General features: G+C 47.8%; 1 protein-coding gene across 5 annotated transcripts in view; it reads right to left on the minus strand.

Moving 5' to 3' along the window:
• Positions 1-7516: 7516 nt before the first annotated feature.
• MEAK7 (MTOR associated protein, eak-7 homolog) overlaps positions 7517-18902 on the minus strand; it is a 27162-nt gene continuing 15776 nt past the window's right edge. For all 5 annotated transcript variants that reach the window (XM_037743912.1, XM_017543625.2, XM_017543626.2 and 2 more), the window contains 5 exons: positions 16975-17119; positions 14372-14800; positions 10069-10187; positions 8386-8565; positions 7517-7909 (listed from right to left, as the gene is read on the minus strand). In XM_037743912.1, the coding sequence (XP_037599840.1) occupies positions 7796-7909; positions 8386-8565; positions 10069-10187; positions 14372-14800; positions 16975-17119 (987 nt within the window). In that variant the 3' untranslated portion in view covers positions 7517-7795. The remainder of the gene's footprint in view (positions 7910-8385; positions 8566-10068; positions 10188-14371; positions 14801-16974; positions 17120-18902) is intronic.

Here is an 18902-nt window from a genome sequence, read left to right on the forward strand (position 1 = left end):
AAAAAAAAAAAAAAAAAAACATTGGCCATACATGGAAAATGCTACTTCATTCATAAAAAGCACTGTTGTCTGGAGGCAGTGGCTTGCACCTATAATCCCAGCAACTTTCAGAGGCAAAGGCAGAAGGATCCCTTGCGTCCAGGAGTTCAAGACCAGCCTGGGTAACATACTAATATCTCATTTCTATTTTATTTTTTTAAAGCACTGTTGCATAAAAAAAAGACCCATATCCTAGAAAACCAAGAAAAAGATATCAAACAGAAAGCTTCTGGAAAATGAAGCTCTTCTCTGTCACTTGTAAGAAAAATGTAAATAGTACAGTTTTTGAGCAAGGCACCATGTGGAAGCCCAGCCGACAAGAGACTGCACACTGGCCTGAGGCTCAGCGGCACCAGGGCAGAGGCACAGGAAAGTGAGGGCTGCCACTGCCAAGGTTCAAGTGGGTGCACGTTTCCCACTCGCTGGCACAGGCTGCTGCCACTGAGAACAGCCTCACCCTCCCCAGTGGCAAGGTCACAGCGTGACTGCTGTTACCTCCCATCCAAGCATTCCACCAGAGACCTGGGGACTGCCCCTCCCCACCTACCACAGGAAATGCCTTCGTACACCATCGAGGGACTCAGAACAAGCCTGCCCAGCCGGAACACACAGTCTGGACAACCGGGGACAGCCCAGCCAAGGCCACCACTGTTGGTACCTGAGCACTCTTCCCAGACTACTAAGGTTGAGTTCACCCATCCTGCCACTACCTGAACTAGTTGGCATCTACCTGCATGTGCCACCTGTGGGCCTGAAGACTGGTCCACTCAGCCCATCACAGCCACCACCACCACCAGCATACAGTACTAGGGACCTAGAGGGTCACCCTGCCATTGCCACTGCCATCTCCCTGCCACATTGGCTGCCCAGGGGCCCAAGAGCCCACGCACCCAGCCCACTGCTGCCACTTAGCATCCAAGCAAGCCATCCTCAACAAAACACTAGCAAACTGAATCCAACATCAAAAAAAAAAAAAAAAAAAGGCCAGGTGTGGTGGCTCACACTTGTAATCCCAGCACTTTGGGAGGCCTAGACGGGCAGATCACTTGAGGCCTGGAGTTCAAGACTAGCCTGACCAACATGGGGAAACCCTATCTCTACTAAAAATACAAAAATTAGCAGGATGTGGTGGTGGGCGCTAATAATCTCACATACTGGGAGGCTGAGGCATGAGAATCATTTGAACATAGGGGGCAGAGGTTGCAATGAGCCGAGATCATGCCACTGCACTCCAGCCTGGGCGACAGAGCAAGATTCCATCTCAAAAAGCAAAACAAACCAAAAATAATACACCATAATAAAGTGAGAGTTATCCCAGTTATGCAAGGATGCTTCAACAAACAGTAATAAATGTGATACATCACATTAATAGAATGAAGGACAAAAACCATATGATTAGATATGATCAATTGGTAAATTGATGCAGAAAAAGCATTTAATAAAATACGACATTCCTTCCTGAGAAAAACTTTCAGCAAACTAGACAGAAAGGACATACCTCAACATAATAAAGACTATCTACGGCAAACCTGCAGCCAACGTCATCCTGAATGAAGAAAAGCTGAAAGCCTTTCCGCGAAGAGCTGCAACAAGACAAGGATGCCCACTTTTACCACCCCTACTCAACACAGTATTGGAAGTCCTGGCCAGAGCAATCAGGCAAGAGAAAGAAAGAAAAGGCATCCCAATTGGAAAAGAAGAACTCAAACGTCCCTTTTTGCTGATGATAAAAATCTTGTATCTAGAAAAACCTGCAGAGTCTATCAAAAAATTTATGATCTCATAAATTCAAGAAAGTTACAGGATGCAAAATCAACATAAAAAAGTCAGTGTTTCTATATACCAATAATGGAATATGTGAGAAAGAATTCAAGATGACAACCCCATTCACAACTGCTATATATTAAAAATAAACCCTATTGATCATCTTGTTTGTAAAAAAAATTTTTTAATTAAAATAAAATTTTAAAACCCTAGGAATAAATTTAACCAAGGAGGTAGGTAAATGATCCATACAAGGAAAAGTACAAAGCACTAATGAAAGACATTGATGAGGACACAAACGAATGGAAAACATCCCATGCTTGTGGGTCAGAACGAATACCATTAAAACGACCATACTGCCCAAAGTCACCTACAGACTCAGTGCAATCCCTATCAAAGTATGTTATTTTTCACAAAATTAAAAATAAATCCTCAAGTTTATATGGAACCAAGAAAGAACCCGAGTAGCAGAAGCAATCCTGAGCAAAAAGAACACAATTTCAGGCATCACACGACCCAACTTCTAAAGCTATTACAAGACTATAGTAACCAAAACAGCATGGCATTAGTTAAAAAAAAAGACAAGACACATGGACTAATGGAACAGAATAGAGAAACCAGAAACAAGTCTATGTATCTACAGCCAACTTATGTTCAACAAAGGTGCCAAAAACATCCACTGGAGTAAGGACAGTCTATTCAATAAATGGTGCTGGGAAAACTGGGCATCCATACACAGAAGAATGAAACTGGACCCCTACCTCCCACCATATGCAAAAACCAACTGAAGATGGATTAAAGATTTAAATTTAAGATGCAAAACTATAAAACTACTCAAAGAAAACAGGGAAAACACTTCAGGAACCCAAAAATTTAAAAATAAATAATCCCATTAAAAAGTAGACGACAGACAGGAACAGACATTTCTCAAAAGACGACATACAATGGCCAAGTGCTATATATATACATAAAGCTCAATATCACTATGTATCATACAATCCAGCAACCCCACTACTGGGTATTTATTCAAAGGAAAAGAAATCAGTGTGTCAAAGGGATACCTGCACACTCACCTTTACTGCAGCACTATTCACAACAGCAAAGATATAGACACAACGTAATGTCCACCAATTGTTGAACATAAAGAAAATGCGACACATACCATCTCATGCCAGTTGGCATGGTGATTATTAAAACGTTAAGAAACAAGAGATGTTGGTGAGGTTGTAGAAGAATATGAATGCTTTTCCACTGTTGGTGGGAATGTAAATTAGTTCAACCATTGTAGAAGACAGTGTGGCAATTCCTCAAAGATCTAGAATCAGAAATACCATTTGACCCAGCAATCCCATTATGAGGTACATACCCAAAGGAACATACATCATCTTATTACAAAGATACATGCACGCATATGTTCACTGCAACACTATTCACAGTAGCAAAGACAAGGTATCAGCCCAAATGCCCATCAATGATAGACTGGATAAAGAAAATGTAGCACATATATACCATGAAATACTATGCAGCTGTGAAAAAAAAAAAAAAACAAGATCATATCCCTGTTCTCACTTGTAAGTGGGAGCTGAACAATGAGACCACATGGACGCAGGGAGGGGAACCACATACTGGGGCCTGTTAGTGGTAGGATGGGGGAGGGAGAATATTAGGAAAAATCACTAATGCATGCTGGCTTAAAACCTAGGTGATGGGTTGATGGGTGCAGCAAACCACCATGGAACAGGTTCACCTACGTAACAAACCTGCACATCCTGTCCACGTACCCAAGAAGTTAATTTTTTTTTAAAAAAAGAAAGAAAATGGGGTACATATACACAATAGAATACTATTTGGCCATAAAAAGTGAAATCATGTAATCTGCAGCAGCATGGATGGAACTAGAGGTCATTAAGTGAAAAAGCCAGATACAGAAAGACAGTCTGCATGTTCTCACTGACGTGTGTCAGCTAAGAAAACAAGTGGATCTCATGGATGTAGAGAAAAGAATGATGGATACTAGAGGATGGCAAGGATATATGGGTGGGAGGGAGGGACAAGACATGTTAGTTAGAGGGTATAAACATAGTTAATAGAAGACATAAGTTCTCATGTTCCACAGCAGCGCGGGTGACTACAGTCGGCAGCAATGCGTCGGGTGTTCCACAGTCACTACAAGAGAAGACTTGAAATGCTTGGGATGTGGAAATGATACTCAAGATGATGGATACCCCCAAATACTGACTTGATCGTTACACATTCTACGCATGTAATGAATACGTGCACCCCGTAAGTATGTTAAATATTATGTATCAAGAAAATAAGTTATAGTTTTTGTCTATCAGGTTAAATAAAACATATTTTAATATAGTGTTGCTGAAAACACGGCAAACAGGCACTCCGGCATATTAAAAGTATAAACTGAGCTCAAGAGGTTTCTTAATTCATCCATATCTAAATAGAAGGCATACAGCTCTCAATCCAGCAGTTGCAAGAGTTGATCCCACCGACACCATCACACGAAGACATACATAAAGGATATTTACGACAGTGATGATTCGCTGCAAACAAAATGTTCCCCAGCTGGGGACGGTGCAATGCTCGGCCCCAGAGAGCATCTGCATGGGTAAATCATGCAGTCCATAAAGACAAGAGGGAGGCACGTGGGTGGATACGGACCTCCCTTTACAAAAGAAAGCGAGGGACCCATCAGTTCATAAAACACCTTGACACTCAGGTGTGCCCCAAGTCACAGGGAGGAGACCTGAGTGATTTTTGCATCAGTGCCTTGGACTCTCAGCAGGGAAAACAGCTGGAGAAGGGGCAGGAGGATGACTGGCTTTTCAAGTTACATTCTTTTGTCTTTTTTTTCTAAACCAGATACGTAACTTTTTTTTAAAACACAGGGTCTTGCTCTGTCGCCCAGGCTGGAGTGCAGTCGCACAATCACAGCTCATAGCAGCCTCGACCTCCTAGGTTTAAACAATCCACCCATCTCAGCCTCCCAAGTAGCTGGGACCACAGGCACATGCCACCACGCCCTGTTAATTTTTGTATTTTTTTTTTTGTAGAGACAGGATTTTGCCATGTTGCCTAGACTGGTCTTGAACTCCTGGGCTCAAGCAATCTGCCTGCCTCAGCCTCCCAAAGTGCTGGGATTACAGGAGTGAGCCACCCCACCGAGTTTTTTTTTTTTCAGGTGGGATTTTGTTGTTATTGCCCAGGCTGGAGTGCCATGGCGCAATCTCGGCTCACTGCAACCTCCACCTCCCGGGTTCAAGAGATTCTCCTGCCTCAGCCTCCCGAGTAGCTGGGATTACAGGCATGAGCAACCACGCCTTGCTAATTTTGTACTTCTAGTAGAGATGGGGTTTCTCCATGTTGGTCAGGCTGGTCTTAAACTTCTGACCTCAGGTAAGCCACCTGCCTCGGTTTCCCAAAGTGCTGGGATTACAGGCATGAGCCACTGCACCCGGCCCTAGCCTTTTTTTTTTTAATTAAAAAATATGGTGGGGAAAAAATAATAGCTTGCAATGTGATGATCGTTTATAATAGTTTGCAACGTGGACAATATTTTTTTACACCTCTTCTAGCACTTTCTAGGGCCCTGATAAGTGTTCACTTGTAGGGAGACCTCTGTCCTTAGAACCTTAATTGTCATTCTGGTTTCACAAAAGAACAAACTATCCAATTGTGCAAACTAGAACTGCAAGTTTCTCAGGGCCAGGTAAGGTATTGTGAGGTCCACTGGTCCCATGCCTGCACATACCCCAAAAAGGTTCGTGTGCTCAGAGGCAGAACCATGCACTGAGAGAAGCCCACTGCGAGGGCCGCATCCCCAGGTCTCCAGCCTGGGCCAGTGCCCTCTTTCTCTAAGTTCGCTGTCTGGAAGCAGATGCACCTGTGATCTGCACTCTCGTCAGAACAAGCTCAGGGTAGAAAGCATGTAAGCGGACAGTCATAACCTCTGCTGCAGCCCAGGCAGAGGCAGCAATGAACGGTAATCAAGGCATACTGACAGACCTTTAACTGTTTTAATTTTTTTTTTAAACTGAGCTGTCATAGTGGTTTAATAGTGAGGTATTTAATTGTATTTTTATATTAAAAAAATCCCAAAACAAAGTGACAATGGGGACCTCATTCTTTGGACTTGCGGTAGAGATGTCTGAGGATCCTAATGCTCTATACCTGCTAACCTGTCAGGAAGATCACAACATTCCCCACAAGCCATGAAAATCAAGCATGACTAAGTCCTTGTCTGCACCAGGCTCCTGCCCCTCCACATGCTGTCTGAGCATGCACTTTTCTTTTGAAGGCCAATTTACGAGGCCTTCTGCCTGAGTCAGGGGTATTGCTAATGGAAGATCTGATGAAATTCCTAGCAGAAAATGCAGAACCTGCAAAATACAAACAGCTCAATTTACTATGGCTTATAATCAAGGCAAACTATGTAATAAGAGGTTGTATTTCATCAGAGATGCAAAAGGTCAAAGGTCAGATGCAAAAGACAAAAGGAAGAGGTATGTATCTTAGAGACAAGCTCGCAGTACCTTTAAGTGGGGAATTCTCGTGGCCAACTGGTGACTCACCATGTGTTGTTTTCCAGAAATGGGTAGATGGCAGCTCTGCTGACCCAACAACCACCTACATGATCTTCAACATTTCAGGATCACTGGAGCTTGTTTAAAGTGAGTCTACACTGCTGAGTTTCCCACTGCTGCATCCCCCTCGGCAGCAGCCCTGGGTAAATGGCCGTACTGACAGCTGTGACTCAGCCACTGGTTCCCGGAGGTCTGGAACTCAGGCCGGTTACTCACCACCGATTTATGGGATGGACCACTTATGTATTTATCAATCAAGTTCCCAAACTTAGGGCACCCAGTGTCCCTCGCCTTGATGTTAGCAAGAGAACCACAACTTTGCTTCTCTGCAGACAGATCTCCCAACTTCCCCGTCTGATGACACAGATTGATTTAAAAAGCAGCTGAGAGATTGGTGCGGTGGCTCACACCTGTAATCCCAGCACTTTGGGAGACCAAGGCAGGTGGATCACCCGAGGTCAGGAGTTCGAGGCCAGCCTGGCCAACATGGCGAAAATCCGTCTCTACTAAAAATATATAAAAAAAATTAGCCAGGCATGGTGGCGCGTGCCTGTAATCCCAGCTACCTGGGGGGCTGAGGCAGGAGGATCACTTGAAACTGGGAGGTAGGGGATACAGAGTGTCACTGCACTTCATCCTGGGCAACAGAGCGAGATGCCGTCTCAAAAAAAAAAAAAAAACTGGAAAGAAAAGCAACTGAGAGTATTGGGCGTGGAACCTTAATTACATACACCTTCTGAGGACTCATGCCACCACAAAACCATGTTACCTCAAAGTCTCCCACCTCCATTTCCCCATTTTAAACAGTTCATGCTTTTAAATACAGAACTCCCATGCCCTTGGAAGCTGTCCCTAGAAAGCACTGAGATTCTCATCCAGATGCCTCTGTCCCTTACCTGTCAGAACAGACCATCAGGGCCACTTCTAACAAAGATGGTCTGAGTGAGGCTACATGAACCCCAGTGGGAGGAACCCCCTCCTCCATAGAGATAAGTTTCGCTCCCAACAAACGCTAATGCAAGCAGAATTCCCTAATCCCAGCAGAATTCCCTAATGCCAGCAGGGGGACTGAAAGGTCTCAGCTGCTTAGGATTTCACTGGTAGAAATGAACAAAGCATAAGATTCAGTTACTAATTTGACAGGTAAGATTTCTGGGAGAGATCCTGAGAGTGACCCTGTATGGCAAAAAAGAACACAAACATCGATTTCTGGGAGATATACCCAACAGTCAGAACATGTCTCCAGAGGGCATTTTCTTGGCACATCTGGGACTACCTGGTCATGACCTGTGGTACTCTATTGCAGTTAAACCATGGGGGAGGGAAGAGGGACGGCAGACAGTGCCCTCCACCCAGAGGAATCCAGGTTCTGGCTCCAAGACGGCTCAGGCGGCTCCTCACTCATCGTCCGGGACTTCCCGGAGCCCTTCACTGTGGCGCGACCGCCCACTGATCTCCAGCAGGGCCTGGGCCTCGGGGTCTGCGTCCAGGATGCTCTTGTTGCCCTTGGCCTTGAAAAGAGAAGAAAGGGTGGGTGTGTTCTGTGATGGCCCAACAACAGGCAGCGGCTTCTGCTCATTTTCCAGCCTTCTCGGGCTCTGGTTCCCCCAAGGCCCCTCCCACTCTGGGATACAATGGCTGGGTGGCTGGGAGGTGTTACTGGAGGGTCAGGGGCCAACAGCAACTCAGGTGCGGAACCAGGCAAGAAGGAACCCCAGACCTTTCTCCTCTTGCAGATGGGCAGAGAGAAAGAAGAGCCCTCTGGGCTCACGTTTGGGGATGCCCCTCTTCCCAGGGCTGCTCCACTAAACCACCCGCGAACCCCAGCCATGCATCTCCCGGGATCCAAGCCAGCACCAGCTGCCAGGATCAAATTTGGGATAAACAATCTGCCAACAGAAGAGTAAAGGGGGTAATGGCAAGAAAATGCAGAAAGGCCTCCAGGCTCAAGGTGCCATCATGGGATGCAGAGGATGGCGCCACTCACCATCTGCGCCTCCGAGGGGTCTCCGACCGCCCACACCTCCATCTTATCAAACTGGAAGTTCTCCTGGGCCGACAGCTGCGGGCTGTTATACGTGGTACACGTGGGCTTGGCTCTGCTGTGTCCTTTCCCGAAATCAACATCCACCCAAAGCCCAAAGTAATTGTGCTGCCCCCCCATGCCCTGTGAAGGAAGCCAGGACAGAGAACAGCATCAGCAACTCCTCAGGCTCTGCGACATCAAATACCACGAGCCAGCCTCTCACCTTGAGTGCCAGCTAAGACGGCGGGTGAGTGGTGAATGCGATCATCTTGTTTTCCCTAACTGTAAAATATATCAATGCTGCCATTTACGTATCCCATAAAAAGTCACTGCAACGGTCATCCACAGCTCCAGACGCCTACCCCATGGCTCTTTGCTGGCTGAAAGCCCAAGTGATGCCAGAGAATTAAACATATTAAACATATATACACAAAAAGAGACCTCTGGGGCCCAGAGCCCTGCCCAGCTAAGATAAGGGGAGAGGTGGACACAGAAACTGACATGGCAAACCCCGTGTCAGGGCCCAGTGCCCCCACTTCTGGGCAGCAATCCTCATCCCAAGACAGCCTGGGAAACTCAGCTCCGAGCACGTGGCTTACAGGATGCGGAGGCAGACCCAGAGGTGGACGCAAACCCCTGTGCCTTTCACCCCCAGTCACACAACTGGGCTCTGGGCTGTTCAACCGTGCCCCACCCAGAACCTCCTCTGGTCCCTGGTAGGCCTGGAAAACCTGGCACACACTGGTTCTGACCTTGGGCAACAAAAGACCCGAGGACACTGTCTGGAGTTGACACTCGGAGCTGCTCTGTCCCTTGGGGTCAATGACAAGTGATGACCAGGGCCTGCTGGGTGCTGCCTGTGAGGCTGGCACCCTCGCTCCAGCGGCCACCAGACTGCCCTTTCCAGAAGTTGCCAGGTGTTCTAGGTGGTCCGGCCACATCCCTCCCTCTCCCCAGGGTGGTGGTGCGTTGAGCCTGGGAAAGATACTGGTCCCTTTAGTGGACCAAGGGGGACCAGCCTTCTCTGCCCTCAGCTCTGTACACACAGAGCTGGATTTTCCCAATATGAGCTTTTCATCAAGCAGCAGAGGAAAGAAGCTGGCAGGAGCAAGCTGAGCCTCGGCGGGAATCCTCCCCCAGCTCCTGCCCTCGGCCCTGCCTGGACCGTGTTCACCCTGCTCCTTGCACCTGGCCTAGGCTTCCCCCACTTCCCCTTCATCCTGTGACAAGTCACCGAGCTGAAGTGAGGGCTGGACAGGAGCCACGGTCACCCCCACTGGGGCCCCACATGCTGTCTCATGAGCTGCCAGCTGGCCAATCCCTACAGTCCCATTCCCCACCGTCCAGCACTCCTAGGTATGAGGCAGGCCAGCGATGCCCCTGGACAGGTTATCCCTAGCCACAGAGGCCACAAGCCAATCACCTGTTGGCCACGAAAATGGGCCAAGTGTGCCACCTGCACACAAACCACTGAGAAGCCTCAGCAGAGGCCACGGGCTTCTGGAGGCAGAAGGAAATGTACATGGCGTGTGAGGAGCTGAATGCCATGTGCTCTGCCCTGATCTGTGGAGCTGAGCCTCAGGGTCAACAGCTTCATGGGGGGACATCACCAAGGCGAGACCACCATGCTCTGCCCAGCCTCACCAGTCCATTTGGGATTGTCTGCTGTCCATGGTTCAAGTACATGTAGTGGTCGTTGTAGCCCGTGTGTGTGTGCACGGCCATGCTGGGGCAGACGGAGAACAGGAAGCATCTGTTGTCCCCTGAAAGTGACCAGAGAGCAAAACAAACAGGATTGGTGTCCAAGTCGGGCCGAGAGCCAGAAATGCTAGTGAGCTGCAGCTCAGGAAACAATGTGGCCAAGACCCCTCACCCATGTCCAGGTGTCAACAGATCAGGGGTTAGGACAACCTGCTGGGAACCCAGGTAGACGGACTGGGGGTGTGGGGATTAGAGGACAGCTAATAAGGAATGGGACATCTTTTAGCTCTGGCCAGGGGAGCAGAGATCAGACCTGCCCTTTCCAGAAGGTGCCAGGTGTTCTAGGTGGTCCGGCCGCACCCCTCCCTCTCCCCAGAGTGTCTGCTGCCATCCGTTCAGGCTGGCCAAGCACATCCAAACCAGAAAGAAATGGCTTCCTTTAGCTTATGAGCAAGGGGCAGGCGGTCACTCCACAGAGCCTACCTGAGCAGGCAGGTGACACTGCATAGGGCTGTCCCCAGCCTGAAAGAATGTACCATGCAGAGAGAGAAAACCCGCAAATGCAGAGCTGCCCCAGGGGGCACAGCCTGGGAAAGGTGGTTGTCTACCCTCGCCCGCATGCGTGGGGCACGAACACAGGCCAGTAAAAGTACCAGTCAAAACTCTGGAACCTATGGGGTCCCCAGTCTTAGAAACTCCTTCACTCCACAAGTACCTCAGCACCAAGGAGAGGGCTGGAGGCCAGGCCTCGCCCTCAGGGAGCTCCCAGCAGGGGGGCACTTCCCTCCGAGCTTTGAGGACTTAGCCAGGAAGGGCTGCCCGCCTCGACACCAGCACGCACAACCGTCACAACAAACAGAAAAGGCTGCAGAGAAACAAGCTCATGGGAATTTGGGGTTGGGCTATTCATCAACAGGGAAAGAAGTCACAGGAAGCAAACTGGGGGCACAACGCAGGAACGCAGATCAGAAAAGGGCACCAAAACCCGAGGGCCAGAAGAGGCAGCGGCCCAAGCAAGCAAGCAGGGCCCGTAGGGTGCAGGCTGATGATGCCCCCGGCCTCCAATCCAGACAGATCCCTGGGGAGCCTCTGCCATCGGGGAGGCTTCTGGGAGGCCACTTCGAAGGTCAAGAGGAGGCCCTGAAACAGAGCTGGTTGGGGCAAGAGCCCCATGGAGAAGGGATCCCATGAGGACAAGGTGCGGGACAGGTAGGGAACAGCAGGGCTTGAGAGTGTCAGGTGGGCTCTCATCAAGGAGGGCCTTTAGGCTAGAAAGTTCCACCGGAACCGGGTAAGAGAACGGCTTGACCCTGCGCTACAGACTCAGGCTTGCTTCACTGGCTTCAGCAGCCCCAGTGGGTTGAGGGCAGGTTTAGACACCACCGTGAACGGCTCGGTCACACCCGACGGCAGTGACCCCGCCCCCCCCGGCACTGGACTTCAGACAGGTGGCCCTTTGCTTTGTAATCCTAAGCCTGTCATGCTTCAAAACAAGGTCGCAGGGCCAGAGTTTAGGCCTTGGCTGTGATGGGCCCAGATTCTAGTCCACCCCCAGGGCTGTCTCCATAGAGAAGGCCAGGCGGGGGAGCATCATTCCACAGGATACAGGGCAACGACCTGAGGAGTCAGGATTATCTGCAAAAAAAATAGTCACGCCCACAGTAAGGTCTCCTTATCTCATTCTTGCAAAACAATACTCAACCACACTGCCCTCACCACCTGGCGCCCGGCTGCTGAGTAGCTGCCTGCCCACACAGCATGGTTTTGTGTAATTCTGGGGAACTGAGGCCCAGAAAATTAATCAGTCACCTTGCCCAGGGTCAGAGCTAGGACTCAAAACCCTGTGTTCAATCCAAAGCCTTGGGCCTTTTCAACTACTGCACAGAAAACACAAGCAAAAAGGTTCTAAGTATAATACATTCTTCTTTCCTCAAATAAAAATACTCTGATGAAAACAGTCCTTTAAAAATCTTTACAAAGCCAGATCGCCCTGCAGTGAACAGTCCTCTGTACTCAAGGAGGGGGCCACCCTCCCCAGCATTTGCTTTCGTTGTTTGCCCCACAGCAATTAAATCACTTAAACGCTCAGACTTTACAGGTCACTATTTCCAGGACAAGCGGACAGCACCCTCTCTGACCTTAACTCAAAAGTCCACGGACTTGCACCTGCGTGGTGTAAGGCTGCCCTCTGCTGTTATTTCATCAGTATGGACACAAATAACCTCAGGTTTGAAAACTTGGCTAGTCTTTTTCCACATGCTCAGGAAAATTAAGTCTGCTTGTTAATAAAACATGATGAATCCATGTGAAATTAACATGAATCCATCTGAAATTAACATGAAAGGCTCTGAAGCTAGCGATAGCTTTAACTTGATCATGATGCTCAGGGTTTTTCCGTATCTTACAGCTGAGCCTTCAGCCGTGCAACGAGGCAGAGCAATGTGTCTTTTCCCTGGAGCCTGAGGCTGGGCTGGTGGGCACATGTCCCATGCCCATGACACGGAGGCAGGGAGAGCTGGGTGTGCAGAAGACAGTGGCTGTGGCAAGGCTGAGACTGCTGTCTCTAGAAAGGCCCACTACAAGGGCTGGCCCTAGACTGGCACCCAGAAACTGATTTGGGGAAGGTTCCCAACATTTCCAGAACTAAGATAAAGATCTAGAACATCCTCAAACCTAGAAATAAATCAAACCCTAGAAACAATGGGATCTAGGAGACAGAGGCACCCAACCCCTACCTGATGATCCCTCCTCCCTGTCCCAGCCAGATGCCACCCAGCCTCTACTAAAAGCTCTCCCGCAATGGCAGTGCCACCTGGACAGTTCCTGGCCTCCAGAACCTCTGCCTGGTAGAGAGACGATGACGATTCCAGAGGTGCGGGGTAAGATACAGGATGTATGGGGGAATGTCGCAGGCAAACCCTGGGGATGGTGGCCCACCCTCGAGTACAGAGGACAGCCCATTGATGGGCGGTGCATCTAAACACTTCAAAATCTTATTATTTATTTATTTAGAGACAGAGTCTTGCTCTGTTGCCCAGGCTGGAGTGCAGTGGCCCCATCTAGGCTTACTGCAACCTCCATCTCCCAGGTTCAAGTGATTCTCATGCCTCAGCCACCCAAGTAGTTGGGATTACAGGCATGCACCACCATGTCCAACTAATTTTTGTACTTTTAGTAGAGACGGAGTTTCACCACATTGGCCAGACTGGACCTCAAGTGATCCACCTGACTTGCCCTCCCAAAGTGCTGTGATTACAGGCTTGAGCCATGGCACTCAATCTTATTATTTTATTTTTTTAAAAGACAGAGATAGGCCGGGCGCGGTGGCTCAGGCCTGTAATCCCAGTACTTTGGGAGGCCGAGGCGGGTGGATCACGAGGTCAAGAGATCGAGACCATCCTGGTCAACATGGTGAAACCCCGTCTCTACTAAAAATACAAAAACATTAGCTGGGCATGGTGGCGTGTGCCTGTAATCCCAGCTACTGAGGAGGTTGAGGCAGGAGAATTGCCTGAACCCAGGAAGCGGAGGTTGCGGTGAGCCGAGATCGAGCCATTGCACTCCAGCCTGGGTAACAAGAGCGAAACTCCGTCTCAAAAAAAAAAAAAAAAAAAAGACAGAGATGAGGTCTCACTATGTTGCCCATGCTAGTCTCAAACTCCTGGGCTCGAGTGACACCCAGGCTTAGCCTCCCAAAATGCTAGGATTCCAGGTGTGAGCCACTGCGCCTGGCCCATGTTTGTAAATGTTTTTCAAGGACATTTTCATCAGAGTATCCTTCCTTGAGTGAAGAAGAATTTACTTAGAGCCTTTTATCCAGCGCATTCAAGATCATGCAGAAAGCTTCAAATTCCAACCCAGCAAACACCCATTGGGGCGGGGGCGGGGGCGGGGGCGAGGGCAGGAAGGCCCAGGGAAAGAAAATGTCCGATCTCAACCAATCGGCATCTCCTGGATGCTTCCCAGCAAGGCATCTGTGGCTTGACTTCTCCCACCCCCTATAGACCCTAATAACTGGGCCTTCTGTTCTCACTTGAAAACTGGGGGTCACAAGGCCTGTCCTGAAGAACTGTGATGTCATAACCACCACAAAGAAGCATCACATTTCCCTATCGCCCCGACTGTGTCTAGAGAAACACTTGGAGAGGATGGGAGAACTCTATTTAGCAGCCCCACCTTCTCCCTTTCTCCAGAGCTCTTTGCCCATGCTGAGCCACCCCTCAAGGTTCAGGTCACCAAGTCTTACCTTGAAACTGAGGCTTCACCTCCCAGGAGCAGGAGGCAAATCCACCGAACACGTGCTTGTCATGGTCCTCGAGGACAGCCACACAGGGCCCCTGGTGAGTGATATGGCCACAGAGCTGGGAGAAGCTGTGTCCGTGGAGCTCAGATGAAAAGAGCAGGCGCCAGCGGTGCTGCTGCTCCCGAGGCAGGTGGGCATTGATGTACACAACAGAGAGGACGTCCAGGATGCTCTCAAAATGCCTGCCCTGGTCCACTTGACGCTCAGGAATCAGGGTAGTCAGATCAAGGGATGAGCTCAGGATCAGAAGACCCTTGCGAATGACCACACTCAGAAACGTGGCCACGTGGGGGACCCTGAACACCCAGTCCTCGATCACAGCTCGGTCACAGTCACCGTCCAGCCACTGGGGCCCCAGAAGCCTCTCGCCATCTAGGGGAAGCGGACAGTCAGTATGAGCGGCGCTGTTCGTTACTATCTAAACCCTCAATGACCAATGTGGGAGCCTCGAGCCACGTGAAACTACTGAGCACAGAAAACGGGGCTCGTTTGGATTGAGATGTGCTGTAAGTGTATAAGGGTCACCTGATTTCAAAGACTTGGTACAAAAAAAGAATGTAAAATAATGTCCATGTTTAAAAATTCATTACCTTTCAAAATTATATTTAGGACACATGAGACTCCGCTGTCCCTGTTTCTTTTTACTCTTTTAATGTGTTCCCCAGAAAAGTGAAAACTTCACACAAGACTTGCTTTATCTATTGGCCAGCACTGATCTAAACAATCTGACTTCAGCATTTTTCTCTGTTCTCCAAGCAGCATTTCAGAGGCCCTCGAGAAAGCAGTGCCCTGGCAATGGGGCTGGGATGCACACCTGAGCTATCCCTGGGACCGCTCATCAGCGGGTGTCTGTCCTGCTGAGGCCATTGGAAGGGCACTGTTCCCAGCCAGTCAGGGCGCAGGCAGGCCACTTCCTGGGACTCCTGGGGTTTCTCTGGGAAGAACAGGTTTCATTCACCACTAAGCCCGCTTCATCATGCAGCCCTTGGAGCCTATTTTCCATCCCTCACTCACTAAGAGTGGGGGCGACAGGTAAGAGCGTAAGAACACACGGCCAGGATTCCAGCAGCCCGGATCCACACCCAGGCTCAGGAACGGCATGACCTTGGCAAGGTCTTCGCCTCTCCATGCCTCAGTTTCCTCAGGTGTAAAGTGGAGGTAGGCCCAGAACCTCCCCCACGTTGTTATTCTAAGGACCAGAGGAGGAGCTTTTCCATATTCAGCTCTTGAGGACACAAGGTCTCCACTGACAGTTATCAGAATTCCCAACCTAGGGGAAATCTGAATCTACGCTGAAATAACATTTTTTCTAACCTAGGCCCACTTTATTAAGTAGGAAAGGCAAAACTACTTCCCAACTGATATTTTGAAATTCCTATTGTTTCTATTGATTTTTCAAACAGTTTCATTTTTCATTACCTATATACTACTTGAAAACTTAAGGATAATTTTAATCATCTGAATTAACTTTCTCTACTTCAATGACAACTTCAATTTTTATTTTCATTATTCTTCTTTAAAGCATACTAGAGAGATGAACACTTTACCCATAGATGAATTACTGATACTTACTTTTAAAATTCCAAGTTCCAAATACCTCATCTAAATTAATTTCTGAAATATAGCCTATTTTCAAGCTGTACTTTAAAATCTGGCTTTAAAACAAAAGAGTAACACATTTATAAAGTAAGTGTTTTGCAAAGTGATTTGCCATAAGGTTTTTTTTAAATCCCAAGTAAATTTAAATATATACTGCTTCTCAACCTCCAACAGCAGAAGACACATTCTTCTCAAATGTGCTTTAAGCATTACCCAGAAGTGACCATATTAGAGGCCATAAGTGATGCATCAAGAAATTTTAAATGACCGAAATCATACATCATGAAATGAAATTAAAAATCAATACTAGAAGGCAATTTGAGGAATTCACAGGCATGGAGAAATTAAATAACACACTTTTACACAGCCAATAGGCCAAAGGAAAAAATCCTAAGGGATATCAGAAAATATTGAGATCAATGAAAGTAAAAACATAACCTACCAAAACTTACGGCATGCAGCTAAGGCAGTGCTGAAAGGGAAATGTGCAACTGTAAACGCTTATTTGAAAAAGAAGATCTCAAATCAATAACCTAACAGTCTACCTTCAGAAACTACAAAAAGACCAAACAAATTTAAAGCGAACAGAAGAAAACCAAAGCTAGGGCAAAATAAACCAGAAACTAGAAAGACAACAGAAATGTAATGAAACTGAAAACTGGCTCCTCAAAAAGAACCAACAAAAATGTGAAAAACCTTTAGCCAAACTAAGAGGAGAAGGGACAAGACACAAATTATTCAAATCAGTAATAGAAGTGGGGACATCGCTACTGCTTTTGGGAAAATAAGGATTGTTTAAAAATATGGCAACAAACTAGAAAACCTAGAAGGAGGTTCAAGGGCTCACGGTCTCTGGTTTCAAAGCTTTACTACACAGCTACAGTGATGGAGACAGCGGGTACCACCCCACGGCAAAGGCCGGAGCCTCCGAATCCACGCACACTTGCCTTGCAGCTTCATCTCAGAGAGCAGCTGAGCAGTCAGCGCCTGCACCCGTGGGGAGGGCCCGGGGGCTTCCTTCCCGGTCCAGCCTCTCAGCTCCTGTCTGTGGCTTAGCACGTGCACCACAGAGCCAACCAGATCCTCTGTAAACTTAAGATCACAATTTTACCATTAACAACAGTTTTGCCGTAACCTGAGACCTATGTCATGTGCCCATGGAGAAGGGTGGTTTTCTTTAATGCCAACTATGATGAGCCACAGTGTGGGGAAAGGTCATGCAATGTAAGTAGCTATTCGGTTTTCTTTTCTGGTTTTTATTTTATTTTATTTATTTATTTATTTATTTTCAAGATGGAGTCTTGCTCTGTCGCCCACGCTGGAGTGCAGTGGCGCGATCTCCGCTCACTGCAACCTCCACCTCCCGGGTTCAAGCAATTTCCTGCCTCAGCCTCCTGAGTAGCTGGGATTATAGGCGCCGGCCACCACACGCAGCTATTTTTTGTATTTTCAGTAGAGATGGGCTTTCACCATCTTGGCCAGGCTGGTCTTGAACTCCTGACCTTGTGATTTACCTGCCTCAGCCTCCCAAAGTGCTGAGATTACAGGTGTGAGCCACTGCACCCAGCCGCTACTAATTTTTCTAATGATACGCTTGGCTGGCCTAGAAGTTTTTCCAAAGCCTTCATCCAGGAGTTCTGACTTCAGCCCAACAGTACTGGGGTTTAGGGCTCCCTGAGGATGGACACCTCCGTAATGCCTGCTGTCTTCATTGCTCAAACCAACAGGGCGATTTGCTGAGGCCCAGGGGCTCCCCCCTCCAGAAAATCCCTGATCTCAAATTTGGTTGAGAGCTAAGGTTTATTTTGCTGTACAACTTTTTTCTGCAGTTTTACTTGCTTCCAACAAGGAAGGCAAGTTTTCCTCTTCCATGAGGATAGAGGGCAGGCAACTGCTTTCCGGAGTTGGAGCTCGCTTCCAACAGGGAAGAGAGTTTTCCAGCTTCTAAGATGGCAGAGGGCAGTCTCCAGCCTGGGCCCCACTCCTAGGAAAGTAGCTGAATTGAGGTTTTGTCTTAAAAATTCTTCTTGATGACTAAAACCTAAGATTAACAACCAACTGGTCTTACCTTCTCCTTACCGTTACGGCACTCAGAAACTGTACAAACCGTGTGAGCATTTGTTTCTTTTGCTGTTTTGTTTATTTGCAGTTTCTGTTTTTGTCGTTTCTGTCTTTTTCCCATTTGGTTTGACCAACTCTACCTGACTTGGGCGAATACAAGGGAAAGTTCCAAATCACGGGGGGAAAAAGGCCTCTGAATTGGCTAAATCCTCACGGCTGGGGGAAAAAAAAAGAGAGGAAATAACAAGGCCACCAAAAGGAAAAAAGACCATGACTACCTGAGGGACTTTATTTCCATAACCTTTGCTAGCCAAGCCCAACAGAAAGACCCGTGGCAGCTGCCCCGCTGCTGTTGCTCAGTGGATAAGTTTCTGCCCTTTTTTCACAACAGCCGGAGTTTGGTTCTTACATCAAATTCTTTCTGGTTTGATGTTTGTGCTCCTTTTGAAATATGAGTCATTTGACCCAGGTAAAATACGACAGTGAGAGATTTAAAATGAGGGTTTTAAGAGCTCAATGGTTAAAGTCAGCTTAATTAAAAGCTAGTATCTAAGATATGTGTATGTGTATTTATATTGAAAGGGACATAATGCTTTCTTCTCTCCTTGGGTCTTGTTTTTTGAGGAAAAAAAAAAAAATTTTGCTTCCCTCTCAGTCAACGGAGTTGTTTTCTCCATTTACTTCTGCAGGCTCTCATTCCTCTTGCCACCCTCCACTGTACGAAGGACCTAAAATAACTTCTAACAGCCTGGCATTCCTTAAAGAAAACAGAGAAGGTGTCAGACTCCTTTATTCTTTTTTTTTTTTTTTTTTT

The sequence above is a fragment of the Cebus imitator genome, unplaced genomic scaffold (assembly GCF_001604975.1).
Source record: "Cebus imitator isolate Cc_AM_T3 unplaced genomic scaffold, Cebus_imitator-1.0 Scaffold159, whole genome shotgun sequence".
NCBI classification, from domain to species: Eukaryota; Metazoa; Chordata; class Mammalia; order Primates; family Cebidae; genus Cebus; species Cebus imitator.